At 19.5% G+C, this 20,075-nt stretch overlaps 7 protein-coding genes across 7 annotated transcripts; 2 read left to right on the forward strand and 5 right to left on the reverse strand. All coding sequences in view use genetic code 6, as the record gives it.

Moving 5' to 3' along the window:
• Positions 1 to 393: 393 nt before the first annotated feature.
• Positions 394 to 2,215, forward strand: TTHERM_01469310 (kinase domain protein; the record flags this gene model as incomplete). The annotated part of the gene is made up of 5 exons (XM_001029513.2): positions 394 to 443; positions 759 to 848; positions 1,159 to 1,248; positions 1,576 to 1,665; positions 1,980 to 2,215. Coding segments are annotated over 5 exons (321 nt in total). The 3' UTR covers positions 1,981 to 2,215.
• Positions 2,216 to 3,176: 961 nt separating this feature from the next.
• On the reverse strand, positions 3,177 to 4,340 carry TTHERM_01469320 (hypothetical protein; the record flags this gene model as incomplete). Its single annotated transcript, XM_001029514.1, has 1 exon — positions 3,177 to 4,340. One exon carries the CDS (start codon positions 4,338 to 4,340, stop codon positions 3,177 to 3,179), a length of 1,164 nt encoding a protein of 387 aa, XP_001029514.1.
• A 2,196-nt stretch (positions 4,341 to 6,536) lies between these two features.
• TTHERM_001469326 (hypothetical protein) lies at positions 6,537 to 7,795 on the reverse strand (the record flags this gene model as incomplete). The annotated part of the gene is made up of 5 exons (XM_012797888.1): positions 6,537 to 6,663; positions 6,770 to 6,850; positions 6,939 to 7,025; positions 7,162 to 7,224; positions 7,587 to 7,795. 5 exons carry the CDS (start codon positions 7,793 to 7,795, stop codon positions 6,537 to 6,539), a joined length of 567 nt encoding a protein of 188 aa, XP_012653342.1.
• Positions 7,796 to 8,473: 678 nt separating this feature from the next.
• Positions 8,474 to 9,720, reverse strand: TTHERM_01469340 (hypothetical protein; the record flags this gene model as incomplete). Its single annotated transcript, XM_001029516.2, has 6 exons — positions 8,474 to 8,675; positions 8,777 to 8,860; positions 9,108 to 9,200; positions 9,349 to 9,432; positions 9,502 to 9,615; positions 9,692 to 9,720. The coding sequence occupies 6 exons, from the start codon at positions 9,718 to 9,720 to the stop codon at positions 8,474 to 8,476; spliced, it is 606 nt and encodes a 201-aa protein (XP_001029516.2).
• Positions 9,721 to 10,336: 616 nt separating this feature from the next.
• Positions 10,337 to 11,650, reverse strand: TTHERM_001469341 (transmembrane protein, putative; the record flags this gene model as incomplete). Its single annotated transcript, XM_012797889.1, has 3 exons — positions 10,337 to 10,808; positions 10,971 to 11,129; positions 11,550 to 11,650. The coding sequence occupies 3 exons, from the start codon at positions 11,648 to 11,650 to the stop codon at positions 10,337 to 10,339; spliced, it is 732 nt and encodes a 243-aa protein (XP_012653343.1).
• A 1,568-nt stretch (positions 11,651 to 13,218) lies between these two features.
• On the reverse strand, positions 13,219 to 13,544 carry TTHERM_001469343 (hypothetical protein; the record flags this gene model as incomplete). Its single annotated transcript, XM_012797890.1, has 2 exons — positions 13,219 to 13,418; positions 13,481 to 13,544. The coding sequence occupies 2 exons, from the start codon at positions 13,542 to 13,544 to the stop codon at positions 13,219 to 13,221; spliced, it is 264 nt and encodes an 87-aa protein (XP_012653344.1).
• A 2,117-nt stretch (positions 13,545 to 15,661) lies between these two features.
• On the forward strand, positions 15,662 to 19,664 carry TTHERM_01469350 (kinase domain protein; the record flags this gene model as incomplete). Its single annotated transcript, XM_001029517.2, has 9 exons — positions 15,662 to 16,043; positions 16,093 to 16,278; positions 16,673 to 16,722; positions 16,950 to 17,018; positions 17,081 to 17,529; positions 18,368 to 18,457; positions 18,786 to 18,875; positions 19,159 to 19,248; positions 19,575 to 19,664. Coding segments are annotated over 9 exons (1,496 nt in total), but the record flags the coding sequence as incomplete, so codon positions are not given.
• Positions 19,665 to 20,075: the final 411 nt, after the last annotated feature.

Genomic DNA, 20,075 nt, shown 5'->3' on the forward strand with positions numbered 1-20,075 from the left:
TGCCAAATATAACCATCTTTGAGTCTCAATCTATCGTAATTTAACTAACTATCAATTTATTTAGTTTGTTTTAATTGATTCATTTGTGAAATTGAAACTTAAAACAAATGGGTTTGGAGAATTAATTGATTGATTGATTGATTCACAGCTCATAAATTGTTTTTTGATTTTTTTTTTGTTTAATTTTTGTGCATCTAAATTTATTTGTTTAGGAATCGAAACAAATATTCCAAATAAATTGCATCAAAATAAATACCACTTTTTAACATCTTTAGCAAAATCATTCATTATTAATTCCTTTTCTATTTTATTTTGATTATTTTCAACACATTCATTATTTATTATTTTCATAGGAGTAATGAGCTTGGTGCAGATGGAGCTAAGAACATTGGAATGAGCTTGGAGAAGTGCCAAAATATAACATCTTTGAATCTCTATCTATGGTAATTTAACTAACTATCAATTTATTTAGTTTGTTTTAATTAATACATTTGTGAAATTGAAACTTAAAACAAATGGGTTTGGAGAATTAATTGATTGATTGATTCACAGCTCATAAATTGTTTTTTGATTTTTTTTTTTGTTTAATTTTTGTGCATCTAAATTTATTTGTTTACGAATTGAAACAAATATTCCAAATAAATTGCATCAAAATAAATACCACTTTTTAACATCTTTAGCAAAATCATTCATTATTAATTCCTTTTCTATTTTATTTTCATTATTTTCAACACATTCATTATTTATTATTTTCATAGGAGTAATGAGCTTGGTGCAGATGGAGCTAAGAACATTGGAATGAGCTTGGAGAAGTGCCAAAATATAACATCTTTGAGTCTCAATCTATCGTAATTTAACTAACTATCAATTTATTTAGTTTGTTTTAATTGATTCATTTGTGAAATTGAAACTTAAAACAAATGGGTTTGGAGAATTGATTGATTGATTCACAGCTCATAAATTGTTTTTTGATTTTTTTTTTGTTTAATTTTTGTGCATCTAAATTTATTTGTTTACGAATTCAAACAAATATTCCAAATAAATTGCATCAAAATAAATACCACTTTTTAACATCTTTAGCAAAATCATTCATTATTAATTCCTTTTCTATTTTATTTTCATTATTTTCAACACATTCATTATTTATTATTTTCATAGGAGTAATGAGCTTGGTGCAGATGGAGCTAAGAACATTGGAATGAGCTTGGAGAAGTGCCAAAATATAACATCTTTGAGTTTCAATCTATGGTAATTTAACTAACTATCAATTTATTTAGTTTGTTTTAATTAATACATTTGTGAAATTGAAACTTAAAACAAATGGGTTTGGAGAATTAATTGATTGATTGATTCACAGCTCAAAAATTGATTTTTGATTTTTTTTTTGTTTAATTTTTGTGCATCTAAATTTATTTGTTTACGAATTGAAACAATTATTCCAATTAATTGCATCAAAAATAAATAAGCACTTTTCAATATGTTTAGCAAAATCATTCATTATTAACCCATTTATTAATTCCTTTTCTATTTTATTTTGATTATTTTCAACACATTCATTATTTATTATTTTCATAGGTGGAATAAGCTTGGTGCAGATGGAGCTAAGAACATTGGAATGAGCTTGGAGAAGTGCCAAAATATAACATCTTTGAATCTCAATCTATGGTAATTTAACTAACTATCAATTTATTTAGTTTGTTTTAATTGATTCATTTGTGAAATTGAAACTTAAAACAAATGGGTATGGAGAATTAATTGATTGATTGATTCACAGCTCATAAATTGTTTTTTGATTTTTTTGTTTAATTTTTGTACATCTAAATTTATTTGTTTACGAATTGAAACAATTATTCGAATGAATTGCATCAAAATAAATAAACACTTTTCAATATGTTTAGCAAAATTATTCATCACAGATTAATAAATTATTTTCATTTTTCTATTTTAGTTTATTTATAGCTTATTTATATATTTTATAGATTTGAAGATTTCGAACACAAATTCAAAATTAAAATGGACAATTGATAAAAAATACAAAAAATTAGAAAATATGATATTTTTATTTGTATTGATAAATTAATGCAGCTAATCACAATTTTTAAGTATCCATTTATAAATATTTTTTATATATGAATGTCTTTTTCTAAATGTAATAAATCTTATTAAATTGATAAATAAATAACAAATTAAAATTATTATTATAATGCATAAATACAACATTTTAAAATTCATAAAAATGTTTTTTCATTTAAATTAAATTTATTTATTAATTAATATATTTTAATAGTAAAATTTTAAGGCATTTTTCCTGTATTATTTTTTTTTTAAACAAAGATAGACTTTAAAAAACATATTGATTAAAATATAATTTTACTATTTTAATAATTATAATAATTATCAAAACTATTAGGATTGTTGTAACTAAATTATTTTATTAGTACACTCTAAACAGAAACTCTTTATAATTATTGTTATTTTTGGATAATTATTTCTTGAGTAAAAAATATTAATTAAGTAGAATAATATTTATTATTTAATTAAAAAAATTAAAAGAAATAAAAATTTTAAAGCAGGTTTCTAACCAGATAGAAGAAAAAAATAAAAAATGAAGATTTAATTTGTTTTTTCATGAATTTCCATAAAAACTTTTTTTGGCCTTTAATTTATACTGCTCTTAATTAATGAAGATTTAGAGTATACTGTCATTAAAAATTTATCTCTTCACTCTCTTTTCTACTCTATATTTATTACCTTTTTCAACTAACCATTCAAATTTAACAATTTATCTTAGAAAAAATTTTATTCTCCTTTTGACTTTTGAATGAAGCTTAACCATTTCATTAGAGATAGATGACAATAAACCTTTAGTTTATTATAGGATACATTGACCTTATTTTAAGTCAATCTAAGACCAATTATTTAAATAAAAATAAGGATCTCATTAATTTATAATAGAAGTAATACAGAACATACACATATTTTACAAATATTATGAATCTAAATTTAAAATTATAACTCTAGCAAAACAAATTAATAAAAATAAATTTGAAAATTACTTTAAAAGAAAAAAATATAGTTTAAACAAAATTAAAAAAATACAACATGAAGATACAGTAAATCTATGATAAAAAAAAAATAAAATATTAATTTTTAATATTCTAACTGATTGAAATAAATCAATTTTGTAACTATTCATCCATTCTATGCCTGTCAAAAACTACTAATCTTTTCAACTTAAATATTTATTTTCTGAATTATTTCTATTAAAAGGTGATTTCTTCATAATAGTCATTTTTTTTAAGTGCAACCGTGTTTATGTTTCTATTTAAATTAATTTATCTTATTAAATGAGATAATCCTTGTGTTTGATTATCAATATAAAGCTTTAAAGATTGAATCCTTTAATACTATTTAAATAATTATATTTATGGGTTGTCCTTCAAAAATTTACCCACATCTTGATCAGCTAAATCTAAGATTAATTATTATAAATTATCAAACCTTTACAGCATTCTAAAATTTAATTTTGAACGTTAATTATACTCTTAATCAGCTTTAGAATTAAACATCATTTTTTTAATTAGCCTTTCAATATTTAAAAGAGAAAAATCTTCCTTTCTCAGCTCTTAATAGCAGAATTCACATTCATTTAATATTTCGAGAATCAAAATTTTCTCTTATACATAAGCAAAATTGAAGCTTGCTTAAGAGTTGTATTTTTTAATATCTAATTAAAGGATTTTAGAGCTTTCTTTTATAAACTCTGAAGAAATATTGTAATAATCATAATCATAATAAGTATAATAACTTTTAAAATCGATTGTATTACTGTTAACAATTTCTAATTTAAAATTAGTTTTCTTTTTTAGATTATGCTCAAAACAAATAGTTAACATATTTTTTAATTTAGTAAGCAAAGAAAGTTCAGCTTCATATTCTTAATTTTTATCTATATTGTTTTCTTTCAGTTAATTTTAACTTGGAATTTCTAATTCCATTTCGTTTTCTTCTTCATTTTTATTATCTTCTATTTTTTAATTTTTTTCAAGCTTGAAGTAACTTTAGAATTTCACAAAATGTTTTTCAAACTACTCTTGTTATTCAAATGGTAAACTCCATTATTATTTTTATTATTGCTATTATTTAAATAGTGAATTGTATAAATCTAGATTTTCTTATTAAACATCAACTGACCAGTTTATGTAATCTTCAAACTTTATCTCTAAAGAAACTACTAGTTATTAATCTTTTGTTAATTCTATATTGTGATAACTTCTAAAATATTTATGGAATTTATTGTTTTTAGTAATGGAAATATCACGATTATGATGGATATACATCAGTAGATAAATATGATGAGTTATTTCTGAATATAGATTTGAAATTTCTTATTTTGATTTTACATTCAAATCACTAAAAAATTAATTTAGTAAAGTTTCTAGGTTAAATTTGTCAGAATTTATCTAATAGATCTACCTATGATTTTATTAAAAAGAAAGGCCTTTTAATTAATTTTTTATGAAAAACTAATTTTTTAAGTTCCAAATTTTCTTCTCTAATTTTTAAGTTTGTCATCAAAGATATTTTCTAAGCAATCATATTAATGTATGATTCATGTGTAATAAATAGTACAACCATTATTTATTTAGGTGATCTAATCCACTCATTTTTTATAAAAAATATTTTATACATTCATTGTTTTCTTTTCAAATTAAATTCTTTTTATTTATGTACAAAACGCTTAATTGCTTCTTCACCATGATTGGATTTAAGATGCTGTATTAAGTTAGTTATCTCCAAAAAAGCCATCTTTCATTTCAGTGATGATATTCTTTAATTTCCATTAACCTGATTATTGTGTTTTCTAAATTTCTCTGCATAATTAAACCTTTTTAAGCATATTTTTCTATGTTAAATTATAAAGAACAAATCTATTCAATATTATTCTCAAACCTAAACTCTAGCTCACAATCTATTGAACAGTACTAAATCTAGTTCTTTTGGTATATCTTCAATTGAATAATTTGGATTTTCTTAAACCAATTTGTTAATGGTATCTATAAATGTTTTCTTCTGTAGAGGAAGTTAAAGGGTCTATAATTCTATTTAAATATTTTACTGTATTTCTACTTTCATAAAAAGTCTCAACCACTTTGTAAAACAAGAATAGGAAGGTTAGTTATCTACTAATGTTTCTTCTAATCAGTTATAAATCTATATATCACTAACTAGCTAGCTAACAAACAAACAAACTAACTAACTAACTAACTAACTAACTAACTAACTAACTAACTAACTAACTAACTATAAGTAGACTTCTAACTTTTATAAAAAATTTAATGTTTTCTTATTTTGAATTTTTCATTTATTTTGATAGATAATATTTATAATATAACTGATATCTAAATGATTGAAGTTTTTATAAATATTTATTATCAAAAATGAGGAGAATATCTAAATGATTCAAATTTTTATTAATATCTATTATCAAAAATGAGGAGAATATCTAAATGATTCAAATTTTTATAAATATCTATTATCAAAAATGAGGAGAATCAAAATAATATAAATAAGAGAATAAGGCTTAAAAATTCTATCATTTTAAATAATAAAAATTCAATACTATGATCTTTTGGATAAACCTAGTATATTAATGATCTTTAATTGGGGTTAGTTATCTAAAATACTTGCCTAAGCAATGTGTTTGTTTATTTAAATATGTTTATATATATCTTAGTTTGATTTCATAGATTCAAAAAAAATTTAAAAGAGGAGCATCTCTTTGTTTGCTCTTTTACTATAAAAATTGAATAAAAAATATTGAAACTTGAAATATCTTTAAAAAGCAATTAAAATTTATTTATTCATGATAGTTAGTTTAAATAATAAATAGTTAAATACATTATATTACAAGCTGGTATTCAGACACAACAAAAATTATATTTAGTATTTTAGTTAAATAAATAAATTGGAAAGATTATTTGTTATTAAAAATAATAAAAATAATTTATTAAGATTTTTTTTGAATTATAAAATATTCATTCAATAAATCTAATTATTATATTAAAATAAAAAAAGTTTAAATTTCTTGAAGTTATAAGGATTGCAAAAACTTTCATTTAATTTTGTACTTTCAAGATGTAATTATCATTGACAAAAAGGCTATTATATTATTAATTTTAGCTGACTAATTTATAAAATCTAATTTAAATTGTCAGTGAAATTACCAAAAGATGAACATGAATTTTTTTAGTAAAAATAGAGCTATTTAAATATATTTAAGAAAAAACAATAAAATATATATATTTATATCTATACTTAATTACTTCTACATATAAAATATATTTTAATAAATCAAAATTAAACTAAAACTTTCAGATTTACTAGCTTCTTAAAATTAATTAGTTTATTTCTAATTTTTTGTTTCAAAAAATCTTCCTATTTAACAAATGAAGAACTTTTTATATAAATATTGAAAAATATTTTTTAATTTAATTGAATGGTGGCTGGTTATCATTTTTTAATTTACAAATTAATCAATTTATTTATTAATTTTACCTTAAATGAATTAAAAACTCAAATGTATTGAGGATATTATTGCAATTTATTTTTCTTGAAAATTATTTAATGAGAGCATCAAATTCGTTATAGCTATTATGTATACTAATAATAATCAAAAAACATTATCAAAAATAATATCTTCAATTAATTAACATTAGATTTTATAAGAATTCTTTTTGTGCTTTAAATATTTTAAAAAAATGCTTACCCAGATTTTATTTTGAATTATCTTAGGCTTTTGAATTTTGATAAGGCATCAAACATGTTTTAGAATTCATCAATTTATTCACTATAAAGATTATTTAAAAAGTTTAAATTTGTTTTATTCAATTTTTATTTAAAAATTGTTAATAATAGCAAAAAAAAATTATTATTACTCAAATTCTAATTCTAAGCAAGTGAGATTGCAAAAATTAGTTAAAGCTGACCAAAAATCAAATTTAATATTCCTTAAACTCCAAATACTTATTTATATTAATATAAATTTTAATATAAGAGAAGTTTTTAAAAAATAACAATATGTTTTAAAGCAAATTTAATAAAAAATGTTAAAAATAGTTTAATTTAATAAAATATTTACTCATAAGAAAATATTTTTACCTTTAAATACTTAATTTAGTAAGACTTGCGAAATTTATTAAAGAATTAAAATCCTAACGAAAGCTTCAATATTTTTTTAATATAATTAAATTAAAAGTAATTAGTTAACTAAAATATAGTAGAGGGTATTTTAAATTTTGGATCATTTCTATTAAAAAAATATCATAATTGAAAACAAAATCTGATATTTGTTTGCAAAATATGATATTTTGTTTGTCTAAAAAAAAATAAGTTAAGCTTTTATGTCTAAAGATAATTTTTTATTATTAAACTTTATATTTTGTTTTCAATTATGATATTTTTTTAATAGTAGTGATCAAAATTTAAAATGCTTTCTACTATAAATAAATTTTAAACATTAAATAAAATTCAAAAATAATTTTACAAAATATTAATTTTAATTTAAAAATTTATATATTTTTTACTCATTAAAACTATCAAAAGAAAGTTCAGACAGATTTTCAAAATATCCTTAAAATATTTTAATTAGGTTAAAAGAATTAACAGATATGTCTCTATTATCTAAGAAACAGAAATATGTTTCACTTTTTTTTAAAATAAAAATAAATTTTTAAACTATATCAACAAATTATTTGAAAAAGTATTCTTTTAAATTCTAACAAAACAAAAACATTACATAATTTTTAATGACCTAATGCTCTTATTACGAATTTAAGGATTAGGACTTATAACTATACCAAATTAAAGCGAATTGTATATATTTAAAGTTAAAGCTTTCAGATTTTAACAACTATTTAAAGGAAGAAATAGCTTTTCAAATTCAAAATCTTCATCACATTTATGTATTCTTTTTTAAAAATACCAACAAATTTAGTTAATTAAGAATTTAATTAATTTAAATTAAAATATCAAATTATAGTTTTAACAATTCCAAAATAACAAATTAATTGATTAATATTTTTCTTATTTATTAATATTTATGAATTTTAAAATTAAAGTAATATTTTTACTAGAAATATAATTCTAAAGTTTCTAATTTTTAGAGATTAGCCAAATGATTAGATAGATCACTAATTATTTAGTTCTATTTATCAATTATGCTTTTAATTATAAATAGAAAATTTTAAATTAATAAAAAAAAATTTAGATATTAGAAAAATAATTTTATTTTTAAATTTAATTTTTGAATAAAACTAAGAAAGAAAATATAAATCAATATTTATTTTTAAAGGAAAGTAACTTTATTTACTTTAATCTTAGAGTTAGCTTAGTGAGCAGCATACAGGATTAAATAGCAGAAAAAAATGACTTCAAATAAATAATATTTTATTCTTTTTCAAAATAAATATTATCACATCTAATTTTGTTTAGAAAAAATTAAATACAATTAAAGATGCATAAGTATTTGTTTTATGCTTAAATTATAAATTTTTTCACACAATTTGCAAATAAAATTAATTTACCTTATTGAAAGATTTAAGTCTTCAAAATTCTTAAAATTTTAAAGAAAGTAAGCAAGAAAATTCATTTGAGTTATTGTTTCCATATAAAATCTTTTTGATTAAAAATTATGTATTTTTTAAGTGCCAGAAAATATCTTAAAATATATTTTATATAAGCTTTAATTAAATAAGTAAGTTTAGAATAGTATTACATCATAGAAAGGTCCAATTTTTTTAAGTTATGGTAGTTTAAGCAAGTATTCTTGATAATTAATTCATCGATCAAAGAAAACATGCTTTTATTAAAAAATATAATTTAAAATCATTTAATAAATTTATTAGATTTTAATAAAAACCATTGGATTTGGATAAAAGAAGATAGTCAAATATTTTAGATTTTGCAGCAAGAATAGAGAGAAAAAGAAAAAATATTTAGAGAAATTTGTAATTAATTAAGATAAAATGCAAAGTCAGTTTCAGTAAATATTGAAATGTTAATAAATATAAACTATAATTTGTCTGTGCTGACAAAAAATTATTTACTTATTTTAATCAAGCTTAATTTATACAGTTTCAAGATGGGGACTTTCTGTAAGAGCTTCAGTGAGTTTATCTAGCTATTTAAAGGACGGTAAACTATTGTAAAGTTAATAATCGTTTATTAGTAATTTTTAAAATAAAAATTTGAATAAATTAAACTCTATTTATTTTTTTCTAATTAAAATAAGTTTTGAAATTATTATTTCATTCTTTCCTTTTATATAATTTTCAAAAAAAAATTTACTTTAATCTAAAATAAGTTAAACTCTTGTGTCTTTAAATGAAATTTATTAAATTCGTTTCATATTCTTAATTTTGTACTATGCCTCTATAATAGATAAATATAATTTGTTTAATAATACATTCAAGTAATTATAGCTATATTATAAATAATTACTTTATTTCAATATCTAATGAAGTTTTAGTGAAATCATTTTCATAAATAAACTCCTCTTAAGGTTCTAACTTATATTTTTATGATTCTAACTCTTTTTCATTTTACATTTAACCACTTTTGATTAAGAATTTTAATTTAGCAAATATGAGTAATTTAATAAAAAATAAAATAATTAAATCTTACAAGATACTCAGTTTCAACTTTTTAAGATTTTTGCATTTTTGTATTTAGTTTAGTAATGAGAAAACACTTTATTAACTTAGTATTGAATTTTATTCAAAACAGACACTTTTAAAAAAATATTAATTAATATAAAATAAGAAAAAATAATTTTTTTTTATAATTTAATAAAAAAAATCATAAATTAACTTAGTTAATTTCTCCATAATAAATAATGTGAATAGTAAATTTCACGCATAAAAATATTTATAAATAGCCTATTTGTCCAAAAATTAAAAATTTTTATAAATCAATTTAAGTGAATTTGTATTTTAATAAAAAGCTTATATTTTTCTTTAGTTAGTTATTACATTCAAAAAAAATGGTATTGTATCAATTTTTTTTATAAATTAAATTTAGTATTAATTTAGGAGAAACTATTTAAATTAATTAATTATTATAATTTTAAAAATATATTTTAGAAGAAATTGAAAACCATTTTACTGAGTACTTAAATTTAATGTTTCAAGTTATATACATTTAGATAACGCAGTGCCTAATTAAATAAGTATATCATCATCAAGTTCTCTTATTCTTAAAATAAGATATTTTATTATTTAGCTTAAAATATATTTGTTTATTTTTTGTTAAATCAATAATAAATAATACTACATTTTCATAAAAATAATCTAACTTATTTAATGAAAATATAAATTATGTTAAGCAAAATATTCTTTTTCATATTAAAGCAACTAAAAAAGATACTAATAATTTACTATAGATTTAAATCCATATGATTAACATTCTTGCATTTTGATATTCCTTCGAAGAAATCCTTTTACTCATTGAATTTGCTATTTAAAGTTTAAGTATAAAATTTTATTATTTGTTAAATAATTTTTTATTAAATAAAATAAAAAAGATAATTTAATCCTTTAAAAATTATTAAACTTATTATATATTAAAGGAAAAAATAAAACTAACTAAATATTATTTATGCTTTTTTTATTTCTTATTTATTCAAAATTAAAAAAAGAAATAATTAAACTTACTCAACATAATAGTAACACCAAGATAGATTAAATGTTCTAAGATTTGGGAGATTTGATATTCCCTCAAAAAAACTAACTGATTCTAACCAACACTCACTTTATTAGTAGAATAAATAAATAAGATAATAATTATACTTTATATTTAAGTTAGTTAAAAAATGTTTTATTTTATTTATTTATTTAGTTAAAAATAAATTTCACATAAATTAATATTTGGTTAATTTTTACAAATAATTTAATTAATTTAAAAATATTTACTAAAAAGAGCAAGATAAAGTAGTTAGATTTTAACATTTTGACAATCCTAGCCACACTTAATTAAAATCTTCTTCATAAGATGAAATTGCATCACAATCGATATCTAAATTTGTTAGATCTTGACATTATTATAGTGCATCAAATATCTCTTTGCCTTTTCTTAAAAATAACATATTTAAATGAGGAATATGATGTGTTTATATACAAATTAATTGTGTGATTAAGGACTTCAAAGAATTTTTAAAATTTAAATTTAGTTTTGTTTTTTTTATAATTAAAAAATGAATTTGAAATTATTAAGAAAGCTTAATTTAATACTTTTAAATTTCTCAGAAAATAAAAATATTTTAAATAGAACTTGAATTTGTGACATTTCATTGTAGGATTTTATTGAATGGATTAATAAATAAAATTATAATGAATCTGCTGTTAAATTATCAAAAAAATATATTATTAAGATTCAATATTTATTTAATAAGTTTTTTTTTTAGATTGTTCTTTTTATTTATTACTACAAAATAATCTGTAATTAACTGAATATTTTAAAGACCTAAATTTTTTAATGTCATTATGCCTTACATTAAAGCGATTTACAAGTGTTTCTTGTTTTAAAAATTTGAGTTAAGAAACTCAGTCAGATACTTAACTCTGCATTCCTCTATATATTCAGGAATATTCATTTTTCTATTTATATATTTTGTCTTTTTAAAAAGTTTATGAATATTAATTAATTTAAAAATTTTAATAAATCTTTATATAACTTAAATATAAATAGATATTTTTATACCAAAAGATCAAGTAAATTTTAATCAAATATTTTAAATAATTAAAGAGTCTAGATTTGAACTCTTTTCTATATTATTTTAATAAAAGCATCTACATTTATTTTTTTGAGTTAATTAAAGTGTCTAGATTTGAGCTCTTTTCTATATAATTTAAATAAAAGTTTCTACCTTTTTTTGATTTTCTTTAATCCTGTCTTCCATGGGAATTTAAAATTTACAGAGCTCACTAACATGAAATTCAAGACAAATATTAAAATAATAGAAACCAGGAGAAACATATTTCAATATAAAATTTTTAAATCCTGAATAGTATTTATTTTATACTCTAAATTATCATTAATTAAAAACCAGATTAATTAATGACAAAAAATGATAAAAATAAAAAATATTAATTAAAAATAAGTTTTTTATATATTTGATATAAAAATCTTTTAAAAATATGCTTTAGTTAGATAAATAAATCTAATTATCTTTTTTTTACTGTCATACTTACTATTTTTTGATTTTCTATTTATATTTAATAAGTAAGTAATGTTTCAAATAATTCTACATCAAAATCAACAAAATATAATTTTTATTTAGTTATTTATTTATTTAAGTGGATTATAATATATTTTAGTATCCATGCTGTTTCTGCATTTGAAATATCATGAACCATTAATTATATCATACATGATTTGTGATATTTCAAATAATTTTTATATTAATTATGAATTTTTTTTCCTAAATCTTATTGATTAGAGGTTTCTTTATAATATAAATTTTAAGAAACTAATGATAAAAAAAAGATAATAAAGTAGACTAAATTATATATTATCAAATACGATATCTAATTATCTATTTGCTTAATTTTTATTTCACAAATTATTATTTTTTATTATATATTTTGTATTTCAAAAATTTTTAATCAATACTAATTATATTGATAATTTCTTATTTTCTTTTAGATTCTTTTATATTTTTTTAATTAGTAAAGTTTTTAGGATAAAATTTAATTAACATTGTAACTATTTAATTCATCTATTGGTAAATGAAGGAATTTATTGTTTAGAATTAAATAAAATATTTATTTTTAACTTTTGATTTTTCTAGTCATTTATTCATAGTTTTTATCAAGTGATTAATTTTCTTGGATCCATAATTTTATCCAGAGAAATAACTCTGATATTAATTAATCAGAATATCTTTGAAAAATTAGAGAGAAAAAAAAGAAAAAAATTAGAAAGCAATTCCTCAATCCTCAGTATTCTTTTAATTATTTACTATTATTTATATATAATAGAATTGAAAGAATTTAAAAATAAAATAAATATAAAAATATAAAATTAATTATTTATTCATGAAATAAATAGAAAAAATTCTAATTGTAATAATAATCACATATATAAGAAATAAAAATTAATTAGAATTATGTCATTAATAGGTAATGGGAAGGAAATTTGTTAAGATTTTTAAAGTCTCATTCATTATTCTCCCATATCATTTTAGAGATAGTCAAATCTAGCCAAACTCTACTCTACCTTCCTCTGTTCTTCTTTAAGCATAGCAAGACTGAAATTTTTCTTTTTAATCTTTTCTTCTTTAGCCTTTAGAGTATCCTGAAGAATCTATTCTTTGGTTCTTTTAAAAATGTCACCTTAACAATCTGGTATGATCCTTTTATCTATTTTCTTAAATTGACAAAAAGAAAATTAAAAAATAAATAGATAAATTAGTAAATTTTACTGAACAAGGAAATCTATTTAGTGGTTATCTCTCTCAATTTTATTCTTTAAGCTGAAGATTTCATTTTTAAATCAAATAGATAAATCATATCTAAGAGGAACTACCTCGGAGGAAGATTATTAAGATCAAAGCCAAGCTCTTTAAGTTTCTTTTTTTATCAAATCCTATAGAATCTCATACAAATGTCTCTTAGAAAGCTTTCTAATACATTTTGATCCTCTTGGCAAAATCTTTTCTCTTTGATGGCAATAGAAAGAACCCTTTGAAATACTAACCAATTACTCTGCTTTAATTGATGCACTACAATAAGGAGGTAAATAGTAACAAAGTTAAAAGACAGAGTAGTAAAATTTTTATATACAGCCAAATAAATCATTCAGCTGTAAGAGATAAACCAATCTTTTAAAGGGAAGCATTATTTTGTTATCCAATTTCCATTATAAATATTTTAAGTTGAATTAAAAAACATATCTAATTTCTTTCTATATTATTTACTAAATTTATTTAAACTTTACAATTATTTGTTTATTTATCCATACTGATTATAATGTATTTTCTTTTAAATTTTATTTAGACTTTGATTTTATACTTTATATTTTACCATTTTAAAGAATAACAATTTTTTTAAATATCAAAAAGTAGCAATTAAATTGGTGCTCTCGGTGCATCAGAATTAGGATATGCTTTATCAAAGTGCTCTAATCTCTCTGTTTTAAAACTTGACTTTTAGTAAATTATGTTTATTTGTTTTTTATAATTATATTGTTATTTATTTGGTTGATTAAATATTAATAAAATAGATATTCTACTTTTTACATGATTACTTTCCTTTTTTTTATTTTAAATTTATTTTATTATCATATATAAATAAGCATTGAATGATTTTGCATTTATGATTTTTTTGTGATAAAACTAAAATTTTTCAACTATTAACAGGGACAATCATTTCTTGATAAAAAATTTAAGGATTAAAGTTCTTAAAACAAAGATATTAGTGAAGATGCAAATTGAATAAGATTAAATAATAATTAATTTTATAAATGGTTTTTATTTTTATTATTTAAAAATAAAACTTTCTGTTGAATGATTTATGATCTTTTATAACACACACAAATAACCTTATTTTTTATTAAAATAAATTATTACTCATTCATTATTCATAAATAAATTATTGTATTTATGGAAATAAGTATTTAATTTAATTTTTAATCTATTTACTCTTTCACTGAATAAAATACTATTTTTAATAAAATGGAAAATGAAACCTAATATGTTTTTTTTTTTTAAATAAGCTCATTTTGATAATTTTAAAGTTAAATTTACAAAAATTTTTAATTTCATAATTTAAAGTTAAATTTATTTGTTAAAAAATAAACTCTTTAATTTTTTAAATGAAGATAAAAAAATCTTTTAACATCATCAGTATTTTATTGTATTTTTCAATATCATTATTAGAGATTAATAGAATATGCTAGAATTTTCAAAAGTAGAACTTTTTTAAATATCTTGCAACTCAAAAAGCTAAGTTCAAAAAAATAATTTAAAAATATATTTAATAACAGATTATTAAAAAAAAAAAAAAAAAAATTGAACTAAAGGTAAAATAAAAATGAATTAAATTTTGCTATTTTATTTGATTTATGAGAAGATAATTTAATGTTTTAAAAGTAAATATTTTGATAAAATATTAGAAAATTAACTTTGCCTATTATATTTTTAATAAAGATGATTAATCTTTTAATTTCTTTTGACCAGATTTATATTTGGTCAATTTTAAAAATTCTTGTTTTCTTTTTTATTTAGTTTTGATAAATTAATAATAATATTTTATGATACGATAAAGTGAATTTGCTTGATATAAATTAATTAACATTTAAATTATTATGTATGAAAAAGAATAAATTTGATTTGAAGATTTTGGGGAAAGTCACAAACTATTTTTAGTTTAATTATTATTTTTAATTAAATTAACTAATAATTTTTATACTTTTTTAATTAAAAAATTTTTATAATTTAATTAAGAAAAAAACAAAGAAATTAATTGAAAGAAAAGAAAGGAATAAAAAAGGTAAATAAAAAAGATTTCGTTATAAAATATATTATTTAAATTAAAAAAAAAATTTTTTATTCTTATTCGTTAAACATTATAATTATTTTATATATTAGCAATTGTTACTAATCATGCAATAATAACAAGACACTGAGCTTAAATATTAGGCACCTGAAGAAAAATTTAAAAAAATTTTTGAGGACTATAAAAAGAAACATGAAGAGAATATGATATTTGATACAGATGAACTAACATCGATTTACAATGAGCTTCAAAAGAAGAAGATATACTTAACATCTTACATTTCACAAGGCGGTTATGGATGTGTTTTTGAGGCTAAGTACAATGAAGAAATAGTTGCTGTCAAATGTAGCAAACCTAAATTTGAAAAAATCAAAGAAGAAGAAAAAATAATGTAATTGTTAAAGGATACTCCTTATGTCTTTAAATCTATCGAAGAGTTTTTAAATGAAAAAAAAACAAAATACTATCAGATTTCTAAAAAATATTAATGTAAAAATTCATTTTCCTTTTTAGTTTCTAAATATATTCAAATTTTTAGGCAATCTCAAAGACATAATGTAAAGCTTCTTTGATTAAAAAAAAACACTACCACTCAACTAAATAGTTGGTTTTGCTATTCATATGTCAACAGTCTTTGAAAAAATTTAGTAAAATAATATGATTCACTCTGACATTAAACCAGAGAATATCCTATACAATAGCTAAGAATAATGCTTTAATCTATGTAAATTTTTAATGTTATTTAAAATTTTATTTTATTTTTTAATTTTTGGATTAAGAAACTTTTCAAACAAACAAAATATATTGTAAGTTACTTTAATCTTCCCCCTTCTTAAAATGTGATTACAATAGATAGCTATATAAAAGAAAAAAAGTTTTTCTCAGTTTTTTTTTAATTCACATATTTTTAAATATAAAAAATTACTTTATTCTTTTTAATAAATATTCATTCTTTTTTTAATACGTTTGTGGTTTAATGATTAATATACAAAATAATAGTTAGAGTCTTAATAAATAAATATTTCAAATATATAAAATTTGTTTTTAATCTTATTGAGTTGAATTTTATACTATTTATAAGTTTATTTTTGCCTAAATTCTTATTTTAAATCTTCAAGGTGATTACGGAGAGTCTAAATTATTTAAAGAAGGATCAAAAACTTACAATGTAATTAATTTATTTATTTATTTTTAAAATTTAATTACTACTCCAATTAGTTTTAGCACTACTTGTTTTTAGAATTTCAACGCTTGCATTTAAAGCATTTAATTTACTCAAAACTATCAAAGGTTTTCCATTTTTCTAAAATACAAAAAATTTTGTTTACTCTTTATATATTAGAAGCTATTTCTATCACTTTATTTGTATTTTTTTACATTCTTAATATTTAAAAGCTCAAAGGATTTACAAGAAAGTATGCAGCTCCTGAAATAACAGATGATAATGGTTTCTTCAAAATCTAAGTAAATTTATTAAAGGATTCTATTATTTATTTACTTATTTTTAATTAAATTTTTATTTATAGTATGATATTTATGGCTTAGGAATTATTCTTCTTGAATTAACCCTAGGAAAGTTTCTTGAAGATGGAGATTGTACTTTTATCAGAAAAGGAAAATTACCTAACTATCTAAGCAAAAACGCTTTATATTAAGATATTAACTAAATTATTATTAAAATGCTTGAAATTTTGCCTAATAATAGAATTGATTCTTTTGGACTAACTAAGCAATTAAATCAATTAAGACTAAAATTAGAAAGTTAGTTCATTTATGCGGTAAAGGACAAATTGGATTTTACTGAGTCTAATTTGATGATTTCAAAATTCAGACAATCTTTTCTTAAATTTAACTACACAAACAAACAAAATGAAGTCAGATTAGATGAGTACAAATTTAAAAGTTACAGTAATCTCTCTGAATTCGAGGAATGTATTGCAAAAAGGTTAGTTCATCACTTACATCTTGATTTCAAGTATACATTTTATAATTGAATAATTTTAAATAGATAAACAAATTTCATTTTATTTATTTTTAAAATAAATAATTGAAATGACATCAAACCCTGATATATAATTTAAGAAATTGATATTTTCTCCCCTAAATAAATCTAAATTATTTTTAATTTTTTAAGTATCTAAACAAAAATTTGTAATTTTTCCATAACCTAAAATTAATTATTAAATGCAAATAGATTTTAATCCATAATGGAATCTACTTATTTTCATTCAAATTAAGTTATAGTTTATCAGAATTAGTATAAAGTTAAATATTTTAAAAACCATTTATTTTAGACATCTTTATTGATTCATTCATAACTTTCAGATTTAAAGTGATTAAAAATTTTAATTGCTTAACAAAATTAAATGAAAGATAGAATTAATTAATATAAATTCAAAACGAGATATAAAAATTCAATAATTAAATTAAATTGAAGATAAATACTTAAAAATTTTATTTATTTATTTATTGTAGAGTTTATTTAATTCTCTAAATATCTCCCATTTCATTTTTTACTCTACACTTACAATTATATTAAAATAAATTAAAAAAGTTATTATTCTCTTTTTTAGACTTTGATAAAATTTATACAGTATTTATATTTTAGGATTTTTTATTTTATTTTATAAATTCTTATATTATTAGCCATAATTTTATTTGCTTGTAAATTGAAATGATATCAAAATAATCAAAATAAATACCACTTTTTAACATCTTTAGCAAAATCATTCATTATTAACCCACTTATTAATTCCTTTTCTATTTTATTTTCATTATTTTCAACACATTCATTATTTATTATTTTCATATAGGGAGAATAACCTTGGTGCATATGGAGCTAAGAACATTGGAATGAGATTGGAGAAGTGCCAAAATATAACATCTTTGAATCTCAATCTAGAGTAATTTAACTAACTATCAATTTATTTAGTTTGTTTTAATTGATTCATTTGTGAAATTGAAACTTAAAACAAATGGGTTTGGAGAATTAATTGATTGATTGATTCACAGATCATAAATTGTTTTTTGATTTTTTTTTTTTGTTTAATTTTTGTGCATCTAAATTTATTTGTTTACGAATTGAAACAAATATTCCAAATAAATTGCATCAAAATAAATACCACTTTTTAACATCTTTAGCAAAATCATTCATTATTAACCCATTTATTAATTCCTTTTCTTTTTTATTTTCATTATTTTCAACACATTCATTATTTATTATTTTCATAGTTGGAATAACCTTGGTGCAGATGGAGCTAAGAACATTGGAATGAGCTTGGAGAAGTGCCAAAATATAACATCTTTGAATCTCAATCTAGAGTAATTTAACTAACTATCAATTTATTTAGTTTGTTTTAATTGATTCATTTGTGAAATTGAAACTTAAAACAAATGGGTTTGGAGAATTAATTGATTGATTGATTCACAGATCATAAATTGTTTTTTTATTTTTTTTTGTTTAATTTTTGTGCATCTAAATTTATTTGTTTACGAATTGAAAAAAATATTCCAAATAAATTGCATCAAAATAAATACCACTTTTTAACATCTTTAGCAAAATCATTCATTATTTCAACACATTCATTATTTATTATTTTCATAGGAGTAATGAGCTTGGTGCAGATGGAGCTAAGAACATTGGAATGAGCTTGGAGAAGTGCCATAATATAACATCTTTGAATCTCAATCTAGAGTAATTTAACTAACTATCAATTTATTTAGTTTGTTTTAATTGATTCATTTGTGAAATTGAAACTTAAAACAAATGGGTTTGGAGAATTAATTGATTGATTGATTCACAGCTCATAAATTGTTTTTTGATTTTTTTTTTGTTTAATTTTTGTGCATCTAAATTTATTTGTTTACGAATTGAAACAAATATTCCAAATAAATTGCATCAAAATAAATACCACTTTTTAACATCTTTAGCAAAATCATTCATTATAAACCCATTTTTTAATTCCTTTTCTTTTTTATTTTCATTATTTTCAACACATTCATTATTTATTATTTTCATAGGAGGAATGAGCTTGGTGCAGATGGAGCTAAGAACATTGGAATGAGATTGGAGAAGTGTCAAAATATAACATCTTTGAATCTCAATCTATAGTAATTTAACTAACTATCAATTTATTTAGTTTGTTTTAATTAATTCATTTGTGAAATTGAAACTTAAAACAAATGGGTTTGGAGAATTAATTGATTGATTGATTCACAGATCATAAATTGTTTTTTTATTTTTTTTTTGTTTAATTTTTGTGCATCTAAATTTATTTGTTTACGAATTGAAACAAATATTCCAAATAAATTGCATCAAAATAAATACCACTTTTTAACATCTTTAGCAAAATCATTCATTATTAACCCACTTATTAATTCCTTTTCTATTTTATTTTCATTATTTTCAACACATTCATTATTTATTATTTTCATAGGAAGAATAACCTTGGTGTATATGGAGCTAAGAACATTGGAATGAGCTTGGAGAAGTGCCAAAAATATAACATCTTGAATCTCAAT

The sequence above is a fragment of the Tetrahymena thermophila genome (assembly GCF_000189635.1).
Source record: "Tetrahymena thermophila SB210 genomic scaffold scf_8254620, whole genome shotgun sequence".
Taxonomy (NCBI): domain Eukaryota; phylum Ciliophora; class Oligohymenophorea; order Hymenostomatida; family Tetrahymenidae; genus Tetrahymena; species Tetrahymena thermophila.